This window comes from Castor canadensis, chromosome 5, assembly GCF_047511655.1.
Source record: "Castor canadensis chromosome 5, mCasCan1.hap1v2, whole genome shotgun sequence".
NCBI lineage: Eukaryota > Metazoa > Chordata > Mammalia > Rodentia > Castoridae > Castor > Castor canadensis.
In genome coordinates this window covers 82,721,667-82,749,245 of record NC_133390.1, presented here as the reverse complement: position 1 = coordinate 82,749,245, position 27,579 = coordinate 82,721,667, and the positions used below count along the sequence as shown (strand labels likewise).

The 27,579-nt window shown below is 42.1% G+C and overlaps 1 protein-coding gene and 1 long non-coding RNA gene across 2 annotated transcripts in view; one reads left to right on the top strand and one right to left on the bottom strand.

The window, feature by feature from the left end:
* LOC141423272 (uncharacterized) overlaps positions 1-23,922 on the bottom strand; it is a 54,041-nt gene extending 30,119 nt beyond the window's left edge. Inside the window, exons 1-2 of the long non-coding RNA XR_012447997.1 lie at positions 23,862-23,922; positions 7,140-7,292 (exon numbers count right to left, since the gene is read on the bottom strand). This is a non-coding gene — a long non-coding RNA (uncharacterized lncRNA). The remainder of the gene's footprint in view (positions 1-7,139; positions 7,293-23,861) is intronic.
* Rtp4 (receptor transporter protein 4) lies at positions 7,569-11,122 on the top strand. The gene is made up of 2 exons (XM_020171332.2): positions 7,569-7,847; positions 9,686-11,122. The coding sequence occupies exons 1-2, from the start codon at positions 7,690-7,692 to the stop codon at positions 10,194-10,196; spliced, it is 669 nt and encodes a 222-aa protein (XP_020026921.2). The 5' UTR covers positions 7,569-7,689; the 3' UTR covers positions 10,197-11,122.
* Positions 23,923-27,579: the final 3,657 nt, after the last annotated feature.

Genomic DNA, 27,579 nt, shown 5'->3' with positions numbered 1-27,579 from the left:
CTGGGAGATAGGCCTCCCACCTTCCTGAAGACTACACTTGAGATCACTACTTTGCTGCATACTTGGAGCAGCCTGATGCTGTCAACAGCATCAGGGACTCAGGAGGACTCTTCTGCTTTACAAAGCCCTGATCCATTGACAGAATGCTAAACTAGAACTTGATTTGGAGGTGGGCTAGTCCAGTGCTTTATTATGCAGAAAGGAGGGCCCAGGCAGAGAGTCAAAGCAACTCTTCCAGACTGGCAGAAATTGGATTCAAATCCAGGTCCTCTCGTGCCTGATAAGGTTTTCTTTGTTTATCAAATTCCCTGGGAAAGTATTATATTTTCTTCTCCCTATGTATCAGTGCCAGGATAATTTTTTAGCTCAGTTCTGAATGTTTATTCTCTGAATATTCATTTCCCAATCCTCAGAAGCTTAACAAGAACAAAATGTGAGTTCAGAAGTTAATCTGTTATTTGGTGACACTGATGATAAACAAATACAAAGTAGGAGAAAACACACTCAAGAAATAAAACCTCAGAGTGGGTACACCTGATGACATTCATCAGGCTGCAACCCAAATTGGACAAGACAGGTCGTTATAAATCCTGGGGCTGTGAAGAAGAAGAAGGAGAGAAAATAGAGCAACAGGGCTGCTATCCCAAGCAACATTCATCACCTGTGATGACCCTGTCTTGTCGTCAGAGCATGTCCTGAGCACGTTGGGCTTTGTTCTGAAAACTGTAGCCCTCTTGATCTTTCTCTAGTTCTTGACACATGTGAGTGAAACTCGATAATTAAAGCTCACAGAGCCTAAATATCCCCTCCTAGTGAAACAGGGTTATAGTGTATCTGGATTTTTTAAAAAAGGAAATGAAGAAAAAAAAAAACCCATCTCTGATGAGGAGTTGGCAGGGAGAGAGAACTCACTTCTTTTCTCCCAACAATGGAACATCTAATGTATGATCTTTTGGCTGAGAATGGAAGGTGCCCCCCGGAGTGATACACACAACAGATTGTGAAAATGACTTGTCAGAATGAACCTGGAGAAATCAGTAACTGACTCTAGGTCAGATTCTGAAAATATTCCTGCATGAATACTGTGCACTGTCCTTGAGGGGGACAAGTCTGAATCTTTGCAAAACATCTGCCTTCAAGTTAAGATCAAGAGTCTTTTAATATACTCCCCAAACCACCCCTGGGTAGATAGCCTGCTCCTGCTTGTTTCCTCGGGTCTTGTCTACATTTTGCACAAATTAAAAAACTCTCTGATGCAGGAGGGTCTCACAGAGGCTTCTGTTGCATTCTCAGGCCTGGATTGAATTTGCAAAGGTAAAAAGGTGACACGTTATCAGTGGTATCTTTGGCAGACCAGGCAATGTCTTCTCAGTTTTGCATTGTGATAGCCCTGCTTGATCTATCTCCATTTTTTATAGCTCTCCTCCTTTGCTTTCAATGTGGTCTGCTGTTAATTAAATTCATGCATTATTACTTGGCCGTCTCCTGGACTCCATCCATCACAGAGTAAGCTGCTTTCTGGTGCCAGGTCAACTCGGCCATAATGACTAGATGAATGATGACTGACCTTGCCTTCTATAATCTCACCATGGAAAAAAAGCACACAGGTGGAAGTTAAAGCACCTTGCTTCAATCCTATCACTGCCATTCATGGTAATAGCTCTTAGCACCTTGCTCAAGCTTCCTGAACTTCAGTATTTTTTTATTCATAGTGATTTTTTTCTAGGAGAATCTTTTAGCATCATTCTTGGAGCTTCTTAAAATTCATGGCCCCACACCAGACCTGTCCAGTTCCAGAGATGGGCCTGGAAATTTTCCAAAGCTTTGTTAGATCTGTCTATTCTGAAAGACTCCTTGATAGGAGTCACTAGCCATTCTGTTATTGTAGGGACCAAGTAGACATGGGGATAAAGAGGCATTCTAAGAGAAAAAGTGCTCTAAATTTGGTTATTCATTTTATTTTTCCTTTTTGTCTCTGCAGCACACTGACACAGACACTTTCTTGGTTCTTAGTTTAAATATCTCTCTCCTTTCTATATGTGGCACTCATGTACTCTGCATTTTTAAAATATTTGAGTTCAAATGTTCTATTCCATTCAGATGCTATTATTTCAAGCCTTTTCATAGTCTGTCTTTTTTGAAATAATACTATCTGATAACTTGTCATTAAATCTAATAGAATGGGTATTATTTCCATATTATAGACAAAATGTTAAGGTTCAGAGAGGTTAAGCAACTCAATAAATGCTGGAGGTAGAATTTATATTCTTGAATTCTAATTTTAAGTTCATTGTTTTCCTCCGACTCCAAGAATAAGTAGTATCTGAGTTTTTATTTATAATTCAAATGCCGATCACTACAAAGCCAGCAAGGAAAGAATGGAATTAAAGTACCTTTAAAATCTCTTCCATGGTTTGATGGCTTAACGATTCCAGCTGTATGTTCAGAAATGTAGACAGCTGATTGAATTCTCCCTGAGATCATATGAGCTGAGTAGAGAATTAATCTGAACTGTGTGGGATCTGACTCCTGTTCCAGAGAAAAGCATACAGATATCCCTGCCTCCTCGAGCTTACCTCGAGGTGAGATGACACTCACCTCCCTGTCAGTGTCATCTTGGTAGGCTTTGTCCTCATTACCATGCAGAAAGGAAGTCACGCCTGACAAGAGTGCACCAGGTCTCATCCCTCATGTTGAAGGATAAAAGTGGATGGCATTGAGTTTTTCCCTTCCCCAGGTCAGAGTTTGGTAATTCTCCAGCCTGCTATGTTCTGGGGGTTGATCACATTAAGGAGAACAGAGAGCTCTGAACATTTTTTAAATGGCTGTATTTTGCCTTCCCTAACAGAAGCATAAAATTTTTCTCCGTCTTCACTGTGAGAAACTGGTGGGGCACCTGGAGGTAAAACTCATGAAAGTGGGCCCTCCTGGATTTTTAAATTCTCAAACTTGTCTTCACTGAGCCTCCAGGAATTTCTAATTACAGTTTGAGGAGTTCTTACCCTACCAGCACCAGGACTAGTCAGTTCCTGGGCTTTGGCTCTAGTAAGCTGTGATTCTCTCTATCCACCCATCTCTCCAGTCTTCAGGGCAGCAATTTGCCCCATGACTGCAGTTCTCTGATGGATCTAAAGAGTTATTCAGTTATAAGAGTTATACAGTTTGTTCAGCTTTTCTCTTGTTGTAAAGATGGGAATGATGACTTCCAATCTCCTTATAAATTAGACTGGAAGCTGTCTTTTTCATATATGAGAAGGAAATGAAGAAAAATGAAATAAGTTACTCTTTGTCTTGGTTAAGTTTCTTTTAAAAGCTGACATCGATAGAACTAGTCTTAGTTCTACTAGTTATTTTGAAAGGTGATCCCTGGGGGAAGAAGTAAGGAATTGATAAAGTGAGTCAGACACAGGAAGGAGGAAGCTAATTCAAGGTGTACTTTGGCCTGCTTATTTCTTGACACTGTTTCTTGATCCTGCCCCTGTCAGGCACATATATTCACCTCAGCTTTGAAACAGCACTAATAGTTCTCATTCTGAATTTAAGATTATCTCTACTGAAAGACAGAAAGTAGTTGTTATGAATGGGAGTCAAGGCTCTAATTCTAGTGGCCTCAGCCAGATGGGCAGCCCTTGGTTAGTCACCTGCCCTCTCTCAGGCTCAATTTTGTTCAATCTCATGGAAGTTCTTTCTACCAAAAAATATTCATGTGGTTGTCTATCAAGGCAGACCCTAGCATCCCAGTGATCGATCTCAAAAAACCAAGAAGTCACACAGGTTCTTATAAAAACCTTTAAGAAATTTTGAGGGGAGGGGGCTAAGAGGAAAGAGACAGTAGGGGTGATATAACTAATGTCCAATATAAGCCTATTTGGAATTACCACGGTGAATCCCCCTGTACCATGAATACATTCTAATAAAAAAATTAATGGGAAAAAAATAAAATTGAAAAACAAGAAATTTTGAAACAAACTGCCCCTTTGAAAACTTGTAAGTTTTTGTCTTAGTTCTTTCTCAAGGTTTATTTTAGTATGATCTTTGATCTCTTTGATATTTTTCTTAGCAGACTTAGACCCTGGGCCTGAGCAGCTGCTGGCTCTGGATATCACACCTTGTTTCACTTCTTGTTCACCTTTTATAGGGTAGTTATCCATCAAGACAGAGATTAGACAAGTGTCTTTGAGGAAGAGCTGGCCTTGCCTGGGGAGATACACAGACTAGGGCATGGTTAGATAACAAGGTATGACAGGAACATGTACTTCTGCTCAATCTGGATTCCTAAGTGACTATTCTGCTCTCTTGAGAACAAGTCATATTTCTATTTATAAATTTTTTTTTCAGTACTGGAGTTCGAACTCAGGGCCTACACCTTGAGCCACTCTACCAGCCCCTTTTTGTGGTATCTTTTTGAGACTGAGTCTCGTGAACGATTTTCAGGGGCTGGCTTTGAATTGCAATCCTCCTGATCTCTGCCTCCTGTGATCCTGCTAGCATCACAGGTATGAGCCACTGGTGCTCAGCTTCTATTTATAATTTAAAAAAAATAGGTATTTGTGATTTTACCTTTTGTAGTCTCAATATATTTAAGAAAGATTCTATGGTAACTTCAGAGAAACATGTAATGTAGAAAAAAATAACAAAAAATAACAAACAACTCTGTCCACTAGTGCCATTAATTATTTTTAAATGCATTTAACTCTCATCACAGCCCTGCAAAGTAGATAATACTATTATCTCATTTTTAGATTGAAAAACTTAGACACAGAGATGCTAAAGGCCTTGGCTAAAGCCACAAAGGTGGTAAATGGTACAGCTAGGACTCACCACAAGCAGTCTGGCTCCAGATCTGTGCTTTTAACTAAAAAGGATAAGCTAACAAAACTGAGATAGGGGGACAATGAAAGGCTATTGAAAGATTGCTGGAAAAGAGGAAGGATTCCCAAAATAAGAAAAGCACAGTTCAATTCTGAAAAAGAGTTCAGAGCTGGAATGAGTCTGTAAGACCAGGCCTGTCGTTTTGCTAGACTAAGTCCTGTCTGAGGGTAAGGGCTGTGGGATGAGATGATGATGATTATTATTTAATAAATGCGCTATTTGGTCTTTTAAAGCCAATTCTGTCATTCTGCTTTTGCTTAACTCTACTGGTTCCCTGCTGGACATAGTCATGATTGTCCAGAATGTACAGCGAAGGGGCAGGGATGTGGAGCAAACCCAGCCCTTTCTGTTACATTGCAGGATGATGTGATTCCAGCACATCCTTTCCCCTCCAGGCTGATCTTTTGCTGAGAGGTGGTCCAAACTGGAACAGTGGTCCACCCTAGGATGTGCCCGGGGGGCCAGAGAGAATGCAATCCTTAGAGCTGCAGTATGAAGATTCCCACAGACTTCCCAGAGTACCTTCCTGTGCCTCCTAACTCAGTCCTTCTTTAGGAGCACACACACCTTCCTGAGGATTAGTGCTGAATCAGAGAAATTTGAGTGCTGGCTATCCTGCTTATTAGACAATCATGTCAAGATCAGAAAGGCGAAGATACACATTTGCTATCATGAACACGCCAGGGATCCTTTGTCCAGAATTCATTCTCCCTACTTTGAAGAACTGAAGCATGTTCCCTATTCACTCACTTTATATTGTTTTTCTATATCTGTTCTGCAAATAACCTGCAGAGTGTATGCTAACTAGCCAAGAGAGTTTAAAAATGTAAGTCAAGTTATTCCTATCTCTGAAACTGCCTCTCTCACTTCTTATTTCTCTGCTTTCACCAAACCCAATCCCTTCATTCCTTCCTACTCCCAAGCTAGACTGACTATAGAAATAAATGATCAAGGGAGAAGTGCCACAAACAGGGAATCCATCTCCTCTTGTAGTTTAATCCCTGTCACTAATGTCTAGTCTCCTTCTTCCTAAGCCAGCCTTACTTGTGATAGGTATTGTGATATTCCAAAAATAGGGGCATATCTAAGATTGTAAAAACTTAAAACTTGGTTAAAGTAGATTTATCTTGGCTTCAATTCTGCAACATATAAAGTAAGGGATTTTACAAGAATAGGCAAGAAGAATAGTCCAACTACTGCTGCTCGTGGCTGCCTGAATGACACGGACTCTGAAGTTACACCTAGGTCCTGATTAAGCAATGTCTATGTTGGGAAAGATAGAAAAGTGATATCACTTGCCATCTCAGGACTAGTTATCCTGTAGACTTATTCTAGCTTTGAAGTACTGAGAATTGAAATTCTTTATGTTGTCTTTTTCAGAATCAATCTGTGCTTTCTTCCTTTCTTCCTCTTCTTACTGTCTCTTAGCAGTTCTTCAACCAATCTATGTTCAGTCACCAATAATTGATAAAAGTCTGAAGGCTTCCATCATCACACTGTGTGACTTGGGTAAGTCATTTTCCCTCACTGAGTCTCAGTGACATGGTTGTAATCCAATTCCAAGCTCCCAGACCTCTCCTCCTAGATTGAGGTACCCTCAATGTGTAAGGTTATAGAGCAGAGAGAGTTTGTATAGAATATAATATCCTGTGTAGGTGGTTCTGGCTCCCAAGAGGTCACATTCAAATGTAGAAGGCTTCAGAAGAGAGACTGATCCTGTCTCAGACACAGAAGCAGTAGCAGTACATCCCAAGACAAGTGTCCTGCTTGTCCTATCTCTGCCATTTCACTTTAAACTCCAAGGAGACAAAGTTTATTTTCTGGAATTTCAATCTGTGAGTTAGACATGCTTTTAAAAGGTCATCTAGTCCAGTCCCTCATCCCAAGAGCAGGAATTCCCTCTCTTATATTACTGAAAGGTATTTTCCACACCTGCTTGTATACGTCCCTGCTGGATAATTGACACGTGAAAGTAGAATTAAATAATCCCTTCTGGCAACCTGGTCTCCTAGTCTAGATCCCAGGATAGGAAATCTCCCTAAACCAAAACACTAAGTCAGGTTTTCAAGATGGCTCCTCTGGCAACGGTGTTGGGAACCTGACGCATCCCTCCTGTCTTCTCCTTGCTGTGCAAACACTGCAAGTTTTGGAGTCACACAGACCTGGGTTCATGTCTTACTGCTACCATTTCCTTGCTGTGTGGCTTTGGGCAAGGCACCACAGCTCTCTTTGTGTACCACTGCAAAATACCAAGAAAAATGTCCTACCTCTCCCCCGCAGCTCCGGCCCCGGGACCTGTGGTGAGGCTCTATCAGAGGAACGCGGCGAGTGCTAAACATATTCACTCAGGTTCCACGAGGACATGAGTCTGTGTTGGGCAAACACGATTTCTTAGTCACAGAGGATTCCTTTACCTAGGGCTGAAAATAATCCTTTGCTTACTATATAAAAATGGGAAAATTTGGGCCCCCAAATTCTAAGAATGTAATCCGTCTTTTAATCTTCTTGTTCCCAATGCGGGGGATCAGAACTCAGGACCTCTTGCTTCATAGACAGATGTGCTACAGTTTGAGCCACTTTCCCCACAGCTAGAAAGCGTTCTTCTGCGAGGCCTATTAACAAAGCAAAAATCTCTGCTGCCCTCTGTCTTCTGAACAAGGAACTCTTCTGTGCTCTCAGTCTAAAACGAAAGTTAAAAACCAGAAATCGAAACTGAACTGAATGCAGACATTCAAACTGGTTATTTTTCCCTCTTCCTGAGATCTGAGAAAAAATAAATGCTCCTCACTGAAGACTGAACCTCAGCCTCAGAGAAGAATGTCGTATTTAGATATCAGCACATGGGAGCAGACCTTTCAAGAACTGATGGAGCAGGAGAAACCCTGGGCCAAATGGAGCCTGAAGTTGGATGGGACCATTCTGCCAGGCCACACTGCCCCAGGATGGAAGCAATACCAGCAGACGGCATTTGGCAGGTGAGTGGAGCTTTGTATAGCCGTAGGCCTTCCTGAGCAGAGAGGCTTGTTGAAAGAACAAATGTCATGAGGTTCTCCAGCCTTTTGTGGTCACAGTATTCTTTAGGGTCTAACCAATGGACTCCAAGCCTCCTTCCTGTTTAAATGCAGGAAGTTTTTTCCTTGTTTTCTTCCCTAAATATTTCTGGAAAACCTTGAAGAATGCCTCTTGTTGTCTTGTTATGACAGCCCCAGCCAAAAAAGGCCTGGCTCTGGGTCCAGCTATTCCTCTGCATCAAGAGAAAATGACATTAAATATATCAAATGGAAAAATGGATTTATTTACAGTTTTGGTCAAAACTGGGGAGGCAGTCATTCTCAGCCTATCTCTGCCTTCCCCATAGCAGTTAGGATATATAGAAAAGCTAGAGCAAAACCCAGGAAATATGCATATGAAGATGAGCTGGAAGATAAACCCTTTTCCTGTCCCCACCAATCTGGGCTCTTGGGAGTAGGACGTCTGTGGCTCCTGTGCGATCTTTTCTAAAGGAAGCTAGAACTGAAAAAGATGAATTTTTAAAAATCCCTAATTTTGATGGCACTTCCATGCATTCTGACCACTCATTTGTTGCAGAGGTCCCCAGTTTGTCAGGCCCTTTCCTCTTCCCTCCCTACTCATCCTTCAAGGCACACTCAAGGCCCACCTCCTTGTGAAGGCATCTCCTGAACTCCTAAGCAGAGGAAGTGTTCCTTTTTCAAGTGTCCTTCTTCAACATTCTCATAAGATAATGGTTATGTATAGAGTACAAATGTATATAACATAAATACATAGTATATATTTTTGATAAACCATTTAAAATACTATACAAACTATGTATTTTATTTTGAGCTTCAGAATTCTTTGTTTTAAATGAAACATCCTCTGTCTCTGAAGACAGTTTTCAAGCCACTGTAAAATCCAGTGAGCTGTGTCTGTCATAGATTCAGCCAGAATCTGTGAGCAACTCATAATGTCTTTTATCATTTTGGCATTTCCCCCAAACAAAAAGGTGCTTCTTCTGTTCAGATAAATTGATTGAATAGCCTTTTTGAGATGGGAAAAGTAGCTTACATGCATACTTTCAGAAAATATCAACCGGCTTTTGAAAAGCATTTTGTAGTTTATAAAGTATTTTTATATACATTGTCTCATTTGATGCTGGTAACCCACCCTTAAATATTTCCCTTTTTATGGATTTAAAAACTGAGGTGTAGAGAAGTGTCATGGGCTTGAATCTTCAACCAAGTGTCATGGCTCCCTGTCCAGACTGTTTGTCTAGGTGCAAGATTAGCCAAATTGCTCATCAGAGGTGTTGTATGTAGGAGGTTCGTAAACAAAGTGGGTTTCAAATGGCCTAGGGTTGCAGAATATGCCTCTACCACAGTATGTCCAGAACAGGTTGTGTGCATTTTAATGACTCAGTTTCCTTAGCTGGATATTGGACTCAATAATGTACACTTCATAGGAATGACATAAAGATGCATGGGATAGCATTTAAGGCGTTGATTATCATGCCTGTCTCAAAAAGGTATTTTGTAAAAGCTTTCTGTTATTAAAATGAGGAACAAATTTCACTGTAGATAGTAGAAATTCCTTCCCCTCTCATCCATCCAGAGATGTTTTTACTAGCAAAAAGACAGACTCAGTGGCTCACAGAGGAAAAAAACTTTCTCTAGAACACACTACCTCTTGGTCTTATTTGTCAGTGACTGTGACAGTTTTCTAGATTGAAATAGCGCTTAGCAATGAGGTCAAGAACATTTTCCCTGAGGCCAACAATCAGCTGAGGACACAATGGGCTTCTTCTTTCTGCCTGCAGGTTCTGGTGTTCCCTGTGCCACCGAAGTTGGAGTTCTGCCCAAGTAAAAATCCTGTGCCACATGTACAGAGAGCCTGGCAAATCTCAGGGCCAGGTGCTTATGCGGGTTTTTGCTCAGAGGTGCCAGAAGTGTTCCTGGTCCCAATTTGAGAAACCTGAATTCTCCACAGAAAGTATCAAAAGGATTCTGCAAAACCTGATACAATATATTCTTTGGCGATACTATGGACATGACTTCAGGAAGATGCCAATGATCCGGGAGGTACCTTTGAATGGGCCCCATGATACAAACAATTGTGAGGCATGCACTCTGGGCTCCTGTACAAAAGGCTCACTAAAACAAACAGCAAAGCCTTCCACATTTCCCACAAAAATTTGCTGTTCCTCACCTCAAATGGACAATGTGCTTTTTGAAGAGCCTGTGGGTAATCCTGACCCATTTTTCTGGTTCATAATTATATGTTTGGTAGTATTTGCCCTTATTTTCAGCCCAAACAGCATTAAACCATAATGATTTTTGGACTAAAGGCATGACTCAAGTGGTAGAGCACCTGCCTGGCAAAGGTAAAGCCCTAAGTTCAAACCCCAGTGCCGCCAAAAAACCCCAATTTTTAAAAATAGATTTGTCTTGTTCTCTTCTCTTGTCTTAATTCAATGCTAGTCAATAAATTGACTGCTATTTTAATATGACAGAGAATTTGCTTTATGATCAAGCAGAATAAACACTAATTTCCTGGACATCCTTTGGAGATAGTCTAAAACTATCTTTAGGTCAAACACCTAATGGAACCAATAATAAATATGTATTGAATCACTAAGAGATATTCATTCATTCACTCATTTTTTTGGAATCAATATATATTGATCAAATCTTGACAAAAACTAAAGATCATGAATATTATTAAAAAGTTACTGTGATAGACTGAATATTGCTTCCCCTCACAAAAATGTCCTTCCATATCCTAATCCCCAGGATCTGTGAATGTGTTACTTTACCTGGCAGAATGGGCTTGCAGATGTGATTAATTTAAGGATCCTGAGGCAAGTAGATTAGTTTGCATTATTCAGTGAATAATAACAAGAGTTATATTCTGGTTTGGATCTTATGTGTCACCCAAAAGCTCATAGTTGAAGGTTTGGTCCCCAGCTGATGGTGCTATTGGGAGGTGGTGGAAACTTTAGGAGATGGAGCCTAGTAGATCGTTGGGGAGGAAACAGATTATTGAGGACATGCCCCTGAATAGCACTGTGGGATCCTGGCCCCTTCCTCTTTCTTTTTCTGCTTCCTGGCAGCCAGGAGGTGAGCAGCCTCCTCCACCACATTCTTCTAGCCAACGTGTTCTGCCTCACCACAGGCCCAATATACCAGGCTAAGAAACCATGGACTAAAACTTCTGCCACTGGGGACTAAAATAAATATTTCCTCCTTTAAATTGATTCCTCCTGGTCATTTTGTCACAGTGATGGAAATCTGAAGAACATATGCCTTCGTAAGAGGGTGGTAACAAGGTCAATGTCAGAAAAAAGGAGACTTGAGAATGGAACTGGTTGGAGTGATGTGCTCTGAAGATAAAAGAAGGGATCACAAACCAAGGAGTAGAGGTGGCATTTAGAAACTGAAACAGGTAAAGAAATGAATTCTGTGGGCTGGTGGAATAGCTCCAGTGGTAGAGCCTAGCAAGTGTGAGAGCCTGAGTTCAAACCCTAGTGCTGCAAAAAGGAAACAATCAAACAAACAAACAAAAAAAGAAATGGATTCTCTGCTAGAATCTCTAGAAGAAACCACTCTTGCCATCACATGAATTTATCTCAGTAAGACTGAGATAAACCCAGAACTATACTATCAGGCAGTTGTGTTTTAGGTATACTTCAGTTTTGATAGGAAAAAGAAGCATTTGTATATTAGAAATAGTGATCCATCTTATTCCTTCTGTTCTTCCTTCTCACCTACTGAAACTCAAATATTCCAATCTCAAAGAGATTCCATTTGATTTGATAATGCTTGGAACTAGTGTATTATCTCATTTTTTGCAGTGCTGGATTGGGAAGCACGAAAGAATATGCCAGTCCTGAGAACCCATGATGTAAGGCTAGCTTTCACTTTCTATATCCATCTGTTTGCTAGGCATTTCTGTGTGGATATCATACTGACTTCTCAACATTATCATGTTTTAAAACAAGCTTATTAGCATATCTGACTTTCCTGTTCTAATTGACCCCAGTTACTCTAGAGTATCTCCATGGAGTCATCTTCAACTTCTGTCATCTTCATCATCTCATTTTTTGTCAAGCTGCTCTCATCTCTTCCCTCTATGCTTTCCTGTTGTTCCCTTTCCCTACTTAGTTCATAGGCAATTAACTAAGTCATTACAAACATTTGTGGATCTGGGCAATTTGAGTTGAATCACATTGTAAAAACACTATATAGTTCTGGGAAATAATAGAGTAGAGAATAAGACATAGGAGTTTGGCTTCCAACAGGACAGTGGTAAACAGAGAAAGGGGCACCTGGAGACAATGAATGTCTTGAAGGAATAGGAAGTCAGTGAATTATTAGAGGCTAGAAAACCAGAGAATAAAAAATCTCCCTTTCCATTTCCTCTCAGGCCACTCCCACCAGTACTTTCTCTTTATTCATATTCCTCTCTCCAAACCACCTACTGAGTTTCTGCATTCCTTCTACTTTCATACATCTTTGGTTCTTTGACAGAAAATATTGGCCTGGGTACGTACTTGTAGACATCAGTTATAGTCTGTTTATATTGTGTGATGTGGTACAAACCATTATCCCTTCCTGGGCTTCAGTTTTTCCATGTTAAAAACAGGTTAAAGTAATGCATGGAAGATTGAACTCATGCATTTATCTTTGGTCTTTCTCAAAACCACATACTGAGACAGTAAAAGGGGGAAAAGATAACAATATGCAGGGCAGAGAGAAAGGTTAGAAGCTAGAAAATGGATGCACTAATGATAGATAGCAGACTTAGCAGAGTAGAGAGATATGGAATATAAATTAAGTACTGGAAAACCAAGATGCAAATTTACATGGAGTCCTCAGAAAGTATCCATGGCTATTCGTAGCCAGTGACTCTGAGGTAAACACTTGGAAGAAGGAGGATTGGCAGAAAGCCTTTGTAACAAGTTTCTTTTCACCCAACCCAAGAAGAACACAGCCTTATTATCTGAAAACATTTACTCATAGGAACTCTGAGCTCTGTGAAGTCTCCAAAGGTGAAGAGTGCCACCCAGACACTAAAAAGACCTCGAAAGTCAACATTCAGAAAAATGGGACTCCCATTGCCCACTATCAAATCTAGGAGCAAGTCTTATATACTACCTACTCATTTCAAATATGCAGTATTAGGGTTCCTGTTTAGTAATACTGCACAGCTCACAATAAAACAAAAATGAAAATAAGTACCCATTGTGGCAGTAGGCAGGGAGCTTCACCAATGCAATAGTTAATTTAAATAATCATGGATTAAGTACCTCAGGTATTGAAATCCCATGTAGCTTCTACTCAGCTTTTTAGTGTCTTGTGTTTGCCTTTGGACAGATTGCCAAGGGATTATCAAATATTTGATAGAATCCCCTAATATGAAGGCAAAGATGAAAAAAAAAGGACTAAAAATGGAACTAAAAAAATACTCAAGATGAATCAAGAATAAGAATAAATCAAAAACATATTTTAAAAGCAAAACTACTACCTACAACTCTGACAGATAAAAGAATAAAATATTCACATCACATTTGTGAAACAAGAATTGGATACAATTCTCTGAGACAACCTTTGGCCAGAGGTAAATCCTTTGGAAAGTCCCAGTTACATGTCCCTGCAACAATGCACCCAGAGCTTGGAGAGTGAGTGCCTTACTCTCAAAGGAGGTGACCTCAGTGGTGCCCCACAACCTTCATTATAATCAACATTTTGTATTATTCGGATCCACTTGATTTGTATAAAAAGTTATCTACATGTGAGTAAAGATCCTCCAAGATTCTTTTCCTAAAAAAATGAACAAGAAGAAGATTATGGAGTAAAATAAGTTTCCACCACTGCATCTGTTCTTGGGATGCCAACTGATATTCATGATCTCCCTTTCTTACCTTAATATCTCTGCAGGTTTAGGTGGCTTAACTGATGGATTATCTAGACCTTATCCCCAAAGAGTATGAGACCTTGGTCACAAAATTCTTGTAAGTCTGTGGCTTCTGACCTTACTTATTTCTATCAAAACTGGCCAAGGAAGTAAGAATAGATACCCTTGTGTAACCAACTTCTCACTTATCACTTGAGTAACCAACATAGTCTTCCTACCACCATGCTCTGCCTCACCATGTATGAGCCCAGAAACAACAGACCCAAGAGACCACAGACTAAAGCTTCTGTGAACCAAAACTGTGAACCACAGACTAAACCTTCTGTGAACCAAAACCGTGAACCAAGATAAGTCCTTTCTCCCATAAGTTGTATTCTCAGGTATTTTGTCACAGTGATGAAAAAAATCTAACACACCATCTTTCTCCTTCCAGACCCTTGACCAACCAGCTAAGCCACTGGCTGCTGCCCATGGGTCCATTTTTATTCTCACTGAAACATTTTGCTTTTAAAATGAAGTAGATGCCCAGATACACCAAAGTATTGCCCATTGGGAATATTTTTCTTTTCTACCACTTTTCAAGATCACTAGTATATAGGACTATATTGCAACCTCAGTATATTCTCAACTTCTGCCATGTATTAGAACTAAACCATTGGTGAGCCAAGATTGGCCTTTTCCTTTCTCTGTTGACTGGTCATAAGTGATAAACCCTCACATCACATCCACCATCACAGCTACATGGACAGATGTGAGCATAACACTTGCCATTCCCTCTTAGAGGGGATATTTTTGTTTTTTGGGAAAGAGTCCTCAGATTTTCTCATTACAGTATGTATTCTTTACCACGGTAAAGAATCAATGGATTGATGTATCCATTCCAATTATACATTTGGGACTAGGAAAATGACAACTTGGAAATCCATGGAATCGGAGGACCAACTATAAGCCTAATTTGAACGAGGACTCCTTTTTTTACCTGAGTCCTACTCTCCAAGCAACCAATAATTCATTTCAGATGCTCAAGGATCAATAAAACCCAAAAGTTCTCAAAATGTCTGGATAGTCTCCTTTCCCCAGCACGTAGTTACCAAAATAAAGGGTCATGCATCCCGTTGTAGCATTCTTCTTCTTGAAGAATGGGCCTCTTTTGTAGTTAATACATTATAAATCTGAAAACTGCTTAGATCTTGACTGAAGAAGGATGTCTCCCTATTTATCACATTCTCTCTGTTTATTTTCCTCACCCTAATATGCTCTTTTCCCCTTTCTCTTCTGACATTCCCTTGATTTTTCTTCTTTTCTCTCACTCTTCTTCTAACTATAACTTAGATATTATTACAGTTATAAAATTTGCAGATGGAAGGATGTTTATAGTTTGAAAACAATAAAACAATTCTAGACTAACACTGCTTACACTATTAGGATCCAAGTATATTAGCTGTAGGTAAATATCAAGGATGGGACGATGGGTATGCTCCATTGTACGCAACGATGGGTGGAGAATTTAAATCCATAATAAAACCCAGGAAAACTTGTCCATCTTCTGTTGCTACCTTGTACCACCAACTCCCAGTAATGTCAGTCCAGGACTCTTGAGGGGTCAAGATATGGTTGGCAGCCAAGAGACATCACTCTTTTCCCATGCTGGGAAATTAATCTGATTACTGAAATAACAGACTGGGATATTACTGAAGGGAAGAAACATGAAACAAGAAGTTCAGTAGCACCCAGTAAGCCATGAGTGAGCATTATCAGTCAGGCCAGGCAGCCAAGCTGATATCAGAAACAGAAATTTTTATCTTGCAAGTACTGTAAGTGCTGAGCTGATTCTCAGGCAAACAGAGGTCTGATCTGAGAAGGCTCAGGAAAAACTGCTGTGAACAAAATCAGTGCCCTCCCCCCACTTTAAATGAAACTATTTCCCCATTGGTATTGGAGGCCAGAGCCAAAAGCTACAGATTCTAAGATGCTAAATGCAATCCCTGGTCTTTCCCTGAACTATCTCTTTTCTCCCTGCCCCCAACTATATTTTACATCTTCACCCTGGCAAAAGAGGCTCTTTTAGCATAAAGCATGAGGTCCTACAGATCCTCAGGCCAAGAGGGTAGGACAGAAACCTCTGGAGATTTGGAAGACAGATTCATCTACTGTCAGACCCGGAAGTGATTTTAGAGAGGAAAGGTTTCCTCTCTAAGATCCACCCCCTTCAGCACAGTGGAAAGAGTAGCTGTTTGACCCAGGCTGCCTCGGCAGGGATGCAAAGGTGCAGATTCCCACTTAAGGATGTAAAAGACCTCAACACTCAAGGGTAGGGTCATAGCCCCAGATTAAACTAAAAGCTATAGATGAAAGCCTTTGTAACAGGAAGGAGAGAGTAGTCAGGAGAGTAAGAATCAGAGGAATGGGAATAAATTGGGAAAAATAATGCAGGCTGGCTCCCAGGAACTTCCTAACAACCTCAGGGTTGCAAAAGGTCTAAAGTATTCTAATGTGGTTTGATCAACTCTTTGGGGGTTGAGGGGGCTGAGACTGCCAGAAGCAGTATTGTAGTCACTAATTCTCACAGAGAGATAGAATGGCCTTTTCTCTGGAGACCTAGGATGTGGGGAAGAGACAATATCAGGTGGCTTAATGCCTCAGATACCTTAGAGTAAGCTTTCAGAGACCAGATGCATTTTTGAACAGATAACAACAACAACAACAACAAAATAATCCTGGGAGACAGAACTAAGTTGTCTGTTAAAATATAATTTTCAAAAACAAGGTGAATTTGCATCTTTCACACAGTTAGTGAATGAACATGTTTCAAAGATTTGATCTGAATTTGTTTGAATTAATGAGGAATCAGTAAGATTTAAAACTAGTCAAAAGAGCATTTTGAAGAACTAAAGGATGGACTGCAGGAGGTCCCAAAAGGTGATAAGTGATCAAGGAGACACCTCTTCTTCCCAGGAAACCTCTGTCTGCACCTGAGAGACATCTCTGCCCCCAGGCAATGCAATAAAAGGCTATAAAACCCAATCCCCAACCTGACCCATGGGATCACCGATTTCCAGGTCCCCCTGCATTCTCCAATATGCAGTCTTCCTCGTCTCTTTTCTCCAACTAAATTCTCTACAAATAAAATCTTTCCAATCTCTGTGGTTAGAGTCTGTCTGTGCTTTCATTCTCAGAGCAGGCTCAAGAACCCTGAGCACCTGAAATTCCTGCGCATGTCATCTGTGCATCAATTTGAGAAGCTAAGTATATAAAAGCAATTTAATAGCTTGCTGGGTTATAAACTGTACAAAAAATAGTTTCTGTTTAACAGGAGCATAACTTGTAAATTTGGTGCTGTTAGTTGAATAGGTCAAAATTATCTGCATTTCTTCTGAAAAAAGTTTATAAGTGATCCTTTATCTTATAGTGAAATAAAATAGTCCAGTAAAATGAAAGTTAAGTCCAGCACTGAAGAAGCACCTAAGAATCTCTTTGGCCCACAATATTCCAGGTGTTTTTAACTGGCTTAACATTGCTGTTACAAATACTTGGGAGAAATGAACTTAAAGGAGAAAAGATTTGTTTTGGCTCATGGTTTCAGACCATGGTCACCTGGCTCCATTTTTTCTGGGCCTGTGGTAATAAAACAGCTACTTAGAAATTTCTTTTGCTGAAAAGCACTGACTTCTTACTTGGGTCCACAAATTAACTAAAAGCAGGATAAAAGCTTGGCATCCTCCATTTTTTATCTTCTTCGCCCTGAGCCGTTCTCTCTGCAGTTCTTACCCTTCAGGTACCTTGGGTTCCAGGAAGGACAGGACTGATCACTAACATCATACAATGTCCCCAAGAAAAGGAACAGCAAAGCCTCTGCAGAACAGAACACTTGCCAGGCAACAGTGACTTGCTTATCCTGACCACATTGCTCCCCTAAAGTGATGACAGTGATAACAACTTCCTGGGCAACCCCTTGATAATGATCAACCAGGTCATACTTTGACAAGGACTGTTTGATAATAATGCAGACTTTTTGCCCCTGTCCAAATTCTTTCTCTATTTAAGCTTAAAGCTCATATTCTGTACTCCAAAGATGGACTGAAGTGCTTACTTTGCCTCTTCCTGCAGTATGCCCATGTTGCGTCGATAAACCTCCTTTCCCTGTCTATCATCACTCATCTCTTTATTTGACATATTGGGGCGAGTAGCCATATCAGACACATGTACCTCCTGGAGTTGGGCCTATGGCCTAGAACACCTGTCACAGTGAGGCATAGTGTCATGGCAGGAGATGGAGCAAAGCTGCTTATGTCATGGTGGCTGAGAAGGAGGAGAAAGAGAGACAGGGAAAGAGAGAGAGGGAAAGAGAGAGAGAAAGAGAGACAGCGAGAGAGAGAGAAAGAGAGAGAGAGAGAGAGATTGAGATTGAGAGAAAAGAGAAGCCAGGGGACAAAGACAAAGACAAACTATACCCTTGAAGGGCATGCCCCCAGTGACCTCCCTCCTCCAAGTAAGTGTCATCTCCTAAAAGTTCCTCCACCACATGGTAAAACCCCTTTGAACTTGATTTATGATGTACTGAACTGTAAAACAGGTCCTGGTGTGTGTGTGGGGGGGGTAATGAGTGGGAGGGGGCAGGGAAAATGGAGAGGGTGAAAAAGAGGGAATAAGGTCAATGTGCTTTATATACTTGTATGAAAATAGAACAATGAAACTTGTTGAACTTATTTTACGTTGGGGTGTTAGGGGTGAGGGAGAACGATGGAGGGGATGAATCTAACCAAGGTACCTTGTAAGTATATGGAAATGTGCTAATGAACCCTCCTTGTACAATTACTATATGCTAATAAAAATGTAAAAAAAAACGTTCTACTGAGGCAGACTAGACATTAGGGAAAGTTTGGGACTTTAAAAAATCATGCAGTCTGAGTTACAGCACCTCCCTCAGCCCTCTCTGACTCATCCTGTCTGAACTGAGCGCTTCCATCTCAATTGCAAATCTTTTGTTAGGTTAAATTAGAGTGAAAATTTCCTCCTTGCATGGACTTAGGGTATCTGAGAATTAGCATCAGCAGAGTTGTATGCATGAGTCCCCCAGATCTTCCCAGTGACCCAAATGTCATTGGAGACAGGATGTGTCTTGGGTTTTCTTCCCATTTCCAAGTTAGGAATGATATAAAAGTGACCTAAAATAAACCGCTGCCCTTTTTTTTTTTTTTCCCATTTCACCTTGCAGAGACCCCCTTTCCTACAATAAAACTCCATTATTTCCCTCACTACAAATATGTGTTCTGTTTGGATTCTTCCTTGCCAGAGTGCAAGGACCAAAATCTTCTGATTAGAATCATCAGTTACTTCAACACTATTACATCCCAATAACTTGTTTAACTGTGGATTCATCAGTGATCCAGTCACCTCTTCAAAAGCCGCATCTCTGACCACAGCTGCACTGGGGACCAACCCTTCAACACAGGAACTTTTGGGAGACATTTCAAGTCCAAACCAGATATTTTTTAAAAATTTGTCCAAGCTCACATTGGGAATTGCAAGCCGCTGGTAGATAATGGTTGAAGTCTCATCATGCCCAATCCAGTACTTCTGTTCTTGCAACAAAATTCAGGAAGACCAAGATGTCCAAGAGCCCAACTGTCACTTGTAGGATGGATGACTCAAGGAAGTAATGGAGTCCTTGCTTCTAACTTGCCCAGCCCACCATCCTCCTTAAAGTGCTGCTTTTGCAAACACTGACCAGTAAAACCAAACTGTGTCCCTGTTCTCATGTCCCCCATGCCCAAGGCATGGACTCAATACCTTCCTTCTTCCTTCCGGCATCATACAGGATCCCTTGACTATCTTACCAATCACACACTCTCACTCAGTTTTCACACCAGCTCTCTCTGGACTCCAGGTTGGGTCCTGCAACCCCCTTTCTGTACCTCTGAGTTCTTACTGCAGTCGGTTGGACCCTTTGCTGGAGATGTTCAAGTCAGACAAAGATGACACCTTGGCTGAGATATTTTGCCACCTGGATTGAAGTACTGAATATCCTTGTTTCACATAGGTTTTCTTTAAAGTCCTTTCTGTGTTTAAACTCAAGGATTCTGCAACAGTCTATTTCTCCAAATGGGAGTGTTGACTTTCACACAGAACCTGGAAAGCCTCAGGTGGGTTTCCAGAGTTGATAGTATTTTGGGCTTCAGGAAAGCTCTTACTTCCTGGCTCCTCATCAGAGAGAACAGTAAGTGCTTCCTTCTGGGAGCCCCTGGGGATGAGTGAGCTATTATTTGCCAAGAGATTTGGGAGTCTGAGGCAAAGGACACTGAGCTGCTTACCAACTATGATGGGGTATCTGCACAAACACCCTTTTGTTCTTTCGTTCTTGCCAGATCTGTGTGGGTGGCAAGGTTGGAAAGATTTTATTGCCAGAGTCCATCAGCCTTGACAGCTTCTCTCTTAAGATTACCTTTTTCATGATCACTTTGTTTATTTGTCTGAAATGGAACTCAAGCAGATAAGGAATTGGTTAGAGCAGGGGTAGCTATTAACCATTCAAAAGATAACAGGATGAGAGTGAGTCATCTACCCCCATACCCTGATTCTGAAGTTTGTTTCACATTTTTTTTATACTCCAAATAAGAAGAGAAAAATTCTAGAAGTTCCTTAGGGATAGTAAAATTGAGAACCATCATAATTAATATAAAGTAAGACCATAAGTCTGAGATGGAAATTGAAATCTTTTGAAAGTGCTGGGCCAAGATTTCAATTTTGTTTCTTGTCTTTATAGTATATTAGGGCCAAAGGAATAGGAGAGTTTGGTATTTTATAGATTGAGAAATGAAGGCCCAGAGAGGGAGCAAAACTTATCCAATCACACACAGCTGTATTGAGGCACACTTGTGTGTGTGTGTGTGTGTGTGTGTGTGTGTGTGTGTGTGTATGATTTATAGGGAATGAAGTAACAGCAATAGGATTCTAAGATGAGTAAGCTAGGATCCTGCCTGCAAAACAGGCCAAGGAGTGAGCAATATTTCTCTGAGTCTTGAGCTAAGAACAGGAGAGACAGTGTTAGGTCCCTGGCATCCTTGGGGCAGGCAGAAGGTCCCGAGGCTAGCACTGAAGCCAGACCCCCTAATTTATGACTATTTGCCCAACTCCCCTGCTTGTTTCTTGGCTTGCAAAACAACTCAGGAACTTCCAGTAACTCAACTAGCCAGGCATGCTGACCTGTTCCATCTGGTGGTCACAGATAATCAGAGACCAGACTCTCTCTCCCTCCCCCATGGCTTGGACCCTCCTATAAAGCACACTACCCATTTCAGCCAAGCTGCTGCTCCCTGATCTGGGGGTGGAGGGGTGCAGCCCTGCAGTCTGGTTCCTAATAAATCTTTCCTTTCCACACATGGCATGGTCTTTATTTGGTAGTACCTTACATGTGGTGCCTAAACCCGGGAGAGGTTAACAGGGCACTCCATCCCAGGGCTGTTCCCTTGGCCTTCGTGTCCTGCCCTCTCCCGAACCCAGACTGCTGAATTGACCCCACGTGCCTCTGGACTGTAGATCTTGGACCTTACTGCCTTGCTGGCTTTCCCATCCATCATTAGTCTTTCTCTGCCACTGCTCTCCACCTGACCTACTCCTCAGACCTGGCAAGTGTCACCCTCCTCCTGGGGCTACCTGCTCTGCCTGGTCCAGACGTCATGGCACTATGCCAGGTATGCCTTTCTCTGCCCGCTGGGGAGATGCCTGGCTAACCAGTTGGGACATTTTCCATTGGACAGCAACCCAGGCCGGGGATGCCTGCCCTTGGGAACCTGTTCACTTGACACTCCCACTCTTTCTCTCTTTCTCTCTCTCTCTCTTGCTCTTCCTCCCTCCTTTCCTCCACCTAGGGTGAGAGCTCAACAGCCCCTCCAGCTTACTATGACCAAATGGCAACCAGACGATTCTGCTCTCCTTGCCTGAGTCATGAAAGGGAGGCTAGATCTTGACCTAGGCCTATATTGGCCTGAAGGGTAAACTCACCAAGGCACCTGCCTTGCTCTCTCTCTCCCTCTCTCTCTCTCTCTCTCTCTCCTTCTACATTATCAGGACTTCCCACTCCACTTTAGACGCATCCACTGCAATACTTACCTGCAACCTCCCCCTTGGTCTCCAAGATGATACATAACTTAAGCGACTGATTTTCACACACTTCTAGATCTTGACAAGTTCTGCCATCACAACAACAAGTGATCCAAAACTTCATTCGTCCAAGCTTTCCTTTCTCTCCGCTCTTGACCCTCCCTGCTCCAATCTTGTAACGCTGTTACAAGATTTGCTTGTCCTCCTTGCCAGCGACAAATTCCCCTCAAAATCTGTGCCTCTCCCTCCCACTGAACTCGCTTACTTGTGACCTCACAAGCTATGTCTGCCTGCCTCCCAACTCCTCCCACCAGTCCTCTACATCAATCTCTTCTCCCACCTCATCCTCCCATGACTCAAACCCCCCTTCTTCCACCCCTACTGGCTCTCCCAAACATCTGCCACCCTATTCCACTTCTACAGTGGTCACAATTGACCATGAGTCATCAGCTTCTCAGGAGCCAACACCGCCAGCCTTGCCCTCAGCCCCTGCTACACCCTCACCCTTCTCCTCCTCACCCACATCCCATACCCACTCCCATACCTCCTCCTAAGCACACCCAGCCCATCTATACCCACTCTGGGAGCTGGCAGGAGATGAAGGCATTATCAGAGTTCATGTGCCCTTTCCAATGACTGACCTCTCCCAAATTGAAAAGAGACTAAACTCCTTCTCTAATGACTCAACCTCCTATATTAAAGAATTTAAATTCCTAACCCAAGCATATGATATGACTTGGCATGAGACCCATCTTCCAAGGATGGAATAATTATTCTCAACTCTCATCTTATTTCCCAATCCTTCCCTGATATTCAAAGAAAACTTAAACAGGCAGAGGGTGGCCCTCAACCCTCCCAAGGAGATCTTGTGAAAATGACATTTAAGGTATTTAATAACCGAGATGAGGCCCCATATCAGCAAAAGGCCCAGCTCTTGGTGGCTGCCCTGAGGCTACCTCCTCCAACCACGAGATGGGCCGGACAACAATGCATGCCTCCAGGGCCTGTTTCAAGTGCAACCAGACAAGACATTGGGCAAAAACTGCCCTTCACTTTGCCTGCTGCCAGGACCCTGTCCACAATGTAGCCAGAATGGACACTGGAGGACTACTGCCCCTCTTTGTCTCTGGAAGGTAGGTCAGTCTCCCCATTCCCACTTGCAACAGAGTAAAGGCCTCACAGACCTCTTGGGCCTGGTGGCAGAAGACTGACATGGCCCTGGGACCTTGGCCCCCTTCAAGATCACCTTGGAAGAGCCCAGGGTAACCATCCAGTAGCAGGTGGGCCTCAATCACCTACCAGACTTCTCAGGTAAGCTTTCTCCTTCACAGATCTCCATGGTGGGGGTGGACAGTCTCATCCACCAGCCAAAAAGGAATTTTTTATTTAAAATTAAAATTCTTATAGAAGTTCATTTTAAAATACAAGTTACAAAGTAAACTACTGATACGGATATAGATAGGTAACTTCAATGTGTGTCAAAGTTAAAGTTGACTATAATCTAAGAGCTGCTTAAAAGATTTTTAAGATCATGTCAAACTAAAATCAAATTCTCTATGTCTGTAAAATAACAAGGTTATCTTAATATTGTTCAGCTCTAAATAACATCTACAAAAAAACTGTTATAGGAAACATTTTATCAAAGAAATTATTTTTGCTGATCTTGTCAAGCTTTAAGTACTACTAAATCAGAGTTCATTTATCTAAATACAGTACAAACATTTACAAAGTTAAAAATGTAACTTTATATAAAATAATGAGCTAAAGCTCTCTTTTATCCAAAAGTGTTACATTTAACCTGCATTCTGACAGTCAGACCCTGTTTGCCTTTAAAGATTCCACAAACCTTTCACAGCAACTAACCTGGACAGTTTTGCAATAAGAGTTTAAAGACAGCCTTCATCTTTTTGAACAGATCCTAACCAGAGACTTATTAGGTTGGCACTACCCAGAGGCCACCCTTCTCCAATATGACTTACTTCAGTGAAGAACCACAGAGCCCCTCATCTGCAGGATGACTGAGTCCTTTTTAAAACTTTCTGGCCTCTGGGGATACAGAGTCTCTAAGGAGAAGGCTCAATTATGCCTCCCACAGGTCACCTACCTAGGTGTGATCTTAAAGGGACAGACTCACTCCCTGAGTCATGTGTGAATCAACCCAATCCTCCGTTTCCCACTCCCCCATACCATAAAGTGGATTAGAGCTTTCTTGGGAGTTACAGGATTTTGCAGAATCTGGATCCCTAAATATGCAGCCTTTAGCAGACACCTTTTATGCTCCTCCTAATATTCTTATTTGGGTCTTACATAATGTATGGCTACCCATTTCTCTTAGAAAACTTGCCTCCAACAGACTCTGCTCCTCTGGCTGACTATCTATCTTATCTTAACCTCCTCCAGGAGGAGGATCTTGACCCACCACCCAGAGGGCCCTGTAACAATTTCTGTTAACCCAGAGGATTTTGTTCTCCTAAAGGATCTTTGACCCTCTCCATTGGGAACTCAATGGACCGGCCCTCATCTGGTCATCCTCACAATGCCCACTGCCATCCAAAGCTCAATGAGACCCCCCAGTGGCAGCACCTTTCAAGGAAAAAAACATTGCCTACCAACTTCAGACTCTTCCACTACAGCAAAGGATGAGTACTCTTGCACACTGCTGGGCCCCATGCGGCTGCACCTCTTCTGTAAACTCTCTCCCTCTTCCACTCCTACATAAGCTCTTAGTCCTCATCTGGCTCTTGATCTGCTTTCCCAGATCCTCTTCCTGTGACCCATGCATGGGCAGGAAGTATTGTTACTAAGACTTTACTGCTCCACACTTACTATTCTTGTGCAGGCTCTGTTATCGGGTCATGCATGCACAATCACACCATCTATTAAGTGTGCTCCCATGATCAACCCCACTTATTGCCCTGTGGAGCAGTGGTTAGAACTCAGGAGTGACCACCTCACTGGGAACATTGTTACTCGTACCCAGTGTCATTATTGTTTGATGCATGTGTGACCATAGACAAACTATGTGGAGGCACAGGTTGTAGTTGTGGTGGCCTGGGTTGGGAAAGGACCTCTACATCAAATGAAAAATATATGTGCCAGGGAGACAACTCCTGGCCATGTAATAATGAGGGTTATTATTTTTGCCCTTATTGGAGTTGTGTTTCACGAGCCACATGGCATGGGGCTACACACTTAGCCTCCTTCAAAAGGGCACTACTACCCCTAACTGCAGTCAAGGCCCCTGTAACTCTGTAAATATAGTGTTGCCTAGAAACTGGTTTGGGTCTTGTGTGCTGGACTCCATCAGACCATCCTTCTTCTTTTTTTTTTTTTTCTTTTATTATTCATATGTGTATACAAAGCTTGGGTCGTTTCTCCCCCCTGCCCCCACCCCCTCCCTTACCACCCACTCCGCCCCCTCCCTTTCCCCCCCACCCCCTCAATACCCAGCAGAAACTATTTTGCCCTTATTTCTAATTTTGTTGTAGAGAGAGTATAAGCAATAATAGGAAGGAACAAGGGTTTTTGCTGGTTGAGATAAGGATAGCTATACAGGGCATTGACTCACATTGATTTCCTGTGCGTGTGTGTTACTTTCTATGTTAATTCTTTTTGATCTAATCTTTTCTCTAGTTCCTGGTCCCCTTTTCCTATTGGCCTCAGTTGCTTTTAAGGTATCTGCTTTAGTTTCTCTGCGTTGAGGGCAACAAATGCTGGCTAATTTTTTAGGTGTCTTACCTATCCTCACCCCTCCCTTGTGTGCTAAAGCTTTTATCATGTGCTCAAAGTCCAATCCCCTTGTTGTGTTTGCCCTCACTCAGAATGATGTTCTCCAATTCCATCCATTTACCAGCGAATGATAACATTTCATTCTTCTTCATGGCTGCATAAAATTCCATTGTGTATAGATACCACATTTTCTTAATCCATTCGTCAGTGGTGGGGAATCTTGGCTGTTTCCATAACTTGGCTATTGTGAATAGTGTCACAATAAACATGGGTGTGCAGGTGCCTCTGGAGTAACCTGTGTCACAGTCTTTTGGGTATATCCCCAAGAGTGGTATTGCTGGATCAAATGGTAGATCAATGTCTAGCTTTTTAAGTAGCCTCCAAATGTTTTTCCAGAGTGGTTGTACTAGTTTACATTCCCACCAACAGTGTGGTAAGAGGGTTCCTTTTTCCCCGCATCCTCGCCAACACCTGTTGTTGGTGGTGTTGCTGATGATGGCTATTCTAACAGGGGTGAGGTGGAATCTTAGCATGGTTTTAATTTGCATTTCCTTTATTGCTAGGCCATCCTTCTTCTTGCTCCCCCTCGGATAAGGTGAAAATCTGGGTATCCCCATAAGAAAAGCTGGGATCCTAATAACTTGTTTGGAGGATGGTTTTCTGCCATAGGTGAATTAAAACACTGGTAGAGGCAGTGAGCCTAATTCTGGGAGCATGCATAATACTTTCCTGCTTCCTTCCCTTGGTTATATGATCTATTAGGTCCATTATAGAGGCTACTATAGAAAGAAAAACAGCTGCACATGTAATGATGCTATGGAAATACAAGCCTTAAGCCAGGAAAATGCTCTTTAACCCTAGATGCCTCCAGGATCATTCAGGGAACTCAGCAGACAGACTTCCCACCAGATGCTTCTACAACCTTCTCCCAACAACTGGCCTTGTCTGCAAATGAAGCCTAGGCAAAACCATCAGCCTCCGCTCCTGGGGACCCCACAAATTTCCAAATTCCAGCCAACTCCCCCTCTTAATGATGCTCCCACTGAGCATGAATCAGCTAGATTGATCAGCGCCCATAACACCAACAAAAGGCTGGAATGTTAGGTCCCTGGCATTCTTGGGGTGGGTGGAAGGTCACGAGCCTAGCACTGAAACCAGACCCCCTGATTTATGACTGCTTGTCCAACTCCCCTGCTTGTTTCTCTCATTGTTTCTTGGCTTGCAAAACAACTCAGGAACTTCCAGTTACTCAACTAGCCAGGCATGTCGATCTGTTCTATCTGGTGGTCACAGATAATCAGAGACCAGACTCTCTCTCCCTCACCCATGGCTTGGCCCCCTCCTATAATGCACACTACCCATTTCAGCCAAGCTGCTGCTCCCTGATCTCGGGGAGAGGGGCAGCCCTGTGATCTGGTTCCTAATAAATCTTTCCTTTCCACACATGGCATGGTCTTTATTTGGCAATACCTTACAGATAGAAATGACTTTAGCCATCTTCCTTATCCTCAAATCAAACCATTGTGCCTTCCCACTTCATTCAAGGCACTGCCCTTAGGACCTGCTGTTGACTCCTGTTGACTCTGCTACTCAGCACTTTCCTCATGGCATGGTATCTTAGCCTCTTCCTCAGAAATAATAATAAAACAGCAATGTTTACAGAGCATCTATTAGAAGTGTTCAGTTCTTTGCACTCCACTTTTAATATTCTGTTGTGGAAATATTGTCAGATGAGAAACCAAGTGACACTCAGAGAAGTAGGAGAACTCGGATTTTTATTTTATTTTATTTTATGCTGGCAGTCCCAGATGAGCTCTTACTCAAAATTCTGGGCCCCCAGTGGTGAAATCACAGGTTTCTTAAAGGGTAGTGTAAGGGACCTGGTTACAGGGAACATGCTGGTTGCTAGTAGGTGGGCTCACACTGGGGTTAGGGACCTGGGGTTGTTTAGGTAGGAGCAGCAGGAGG

What these genes read in the sequence shown, in the direction of transcription:
- Rtp4 (XM_020171332.2), top strand. Translation starts at nt 7,690, where the DNA reads ATGTCGTATTTAGATATCAGCACATGGGAGCAGACCTTTCAAGAACTG. An exon ending in CAGCAGACGGCATTTGGCAG is followed by an intron (nt 7,848 to 9,685) that starts GTGAGTGGAGCT and finishes TTCTGCCTGCAG; the next exon opens with GTTCTGGTGTTCCCTGTGCC.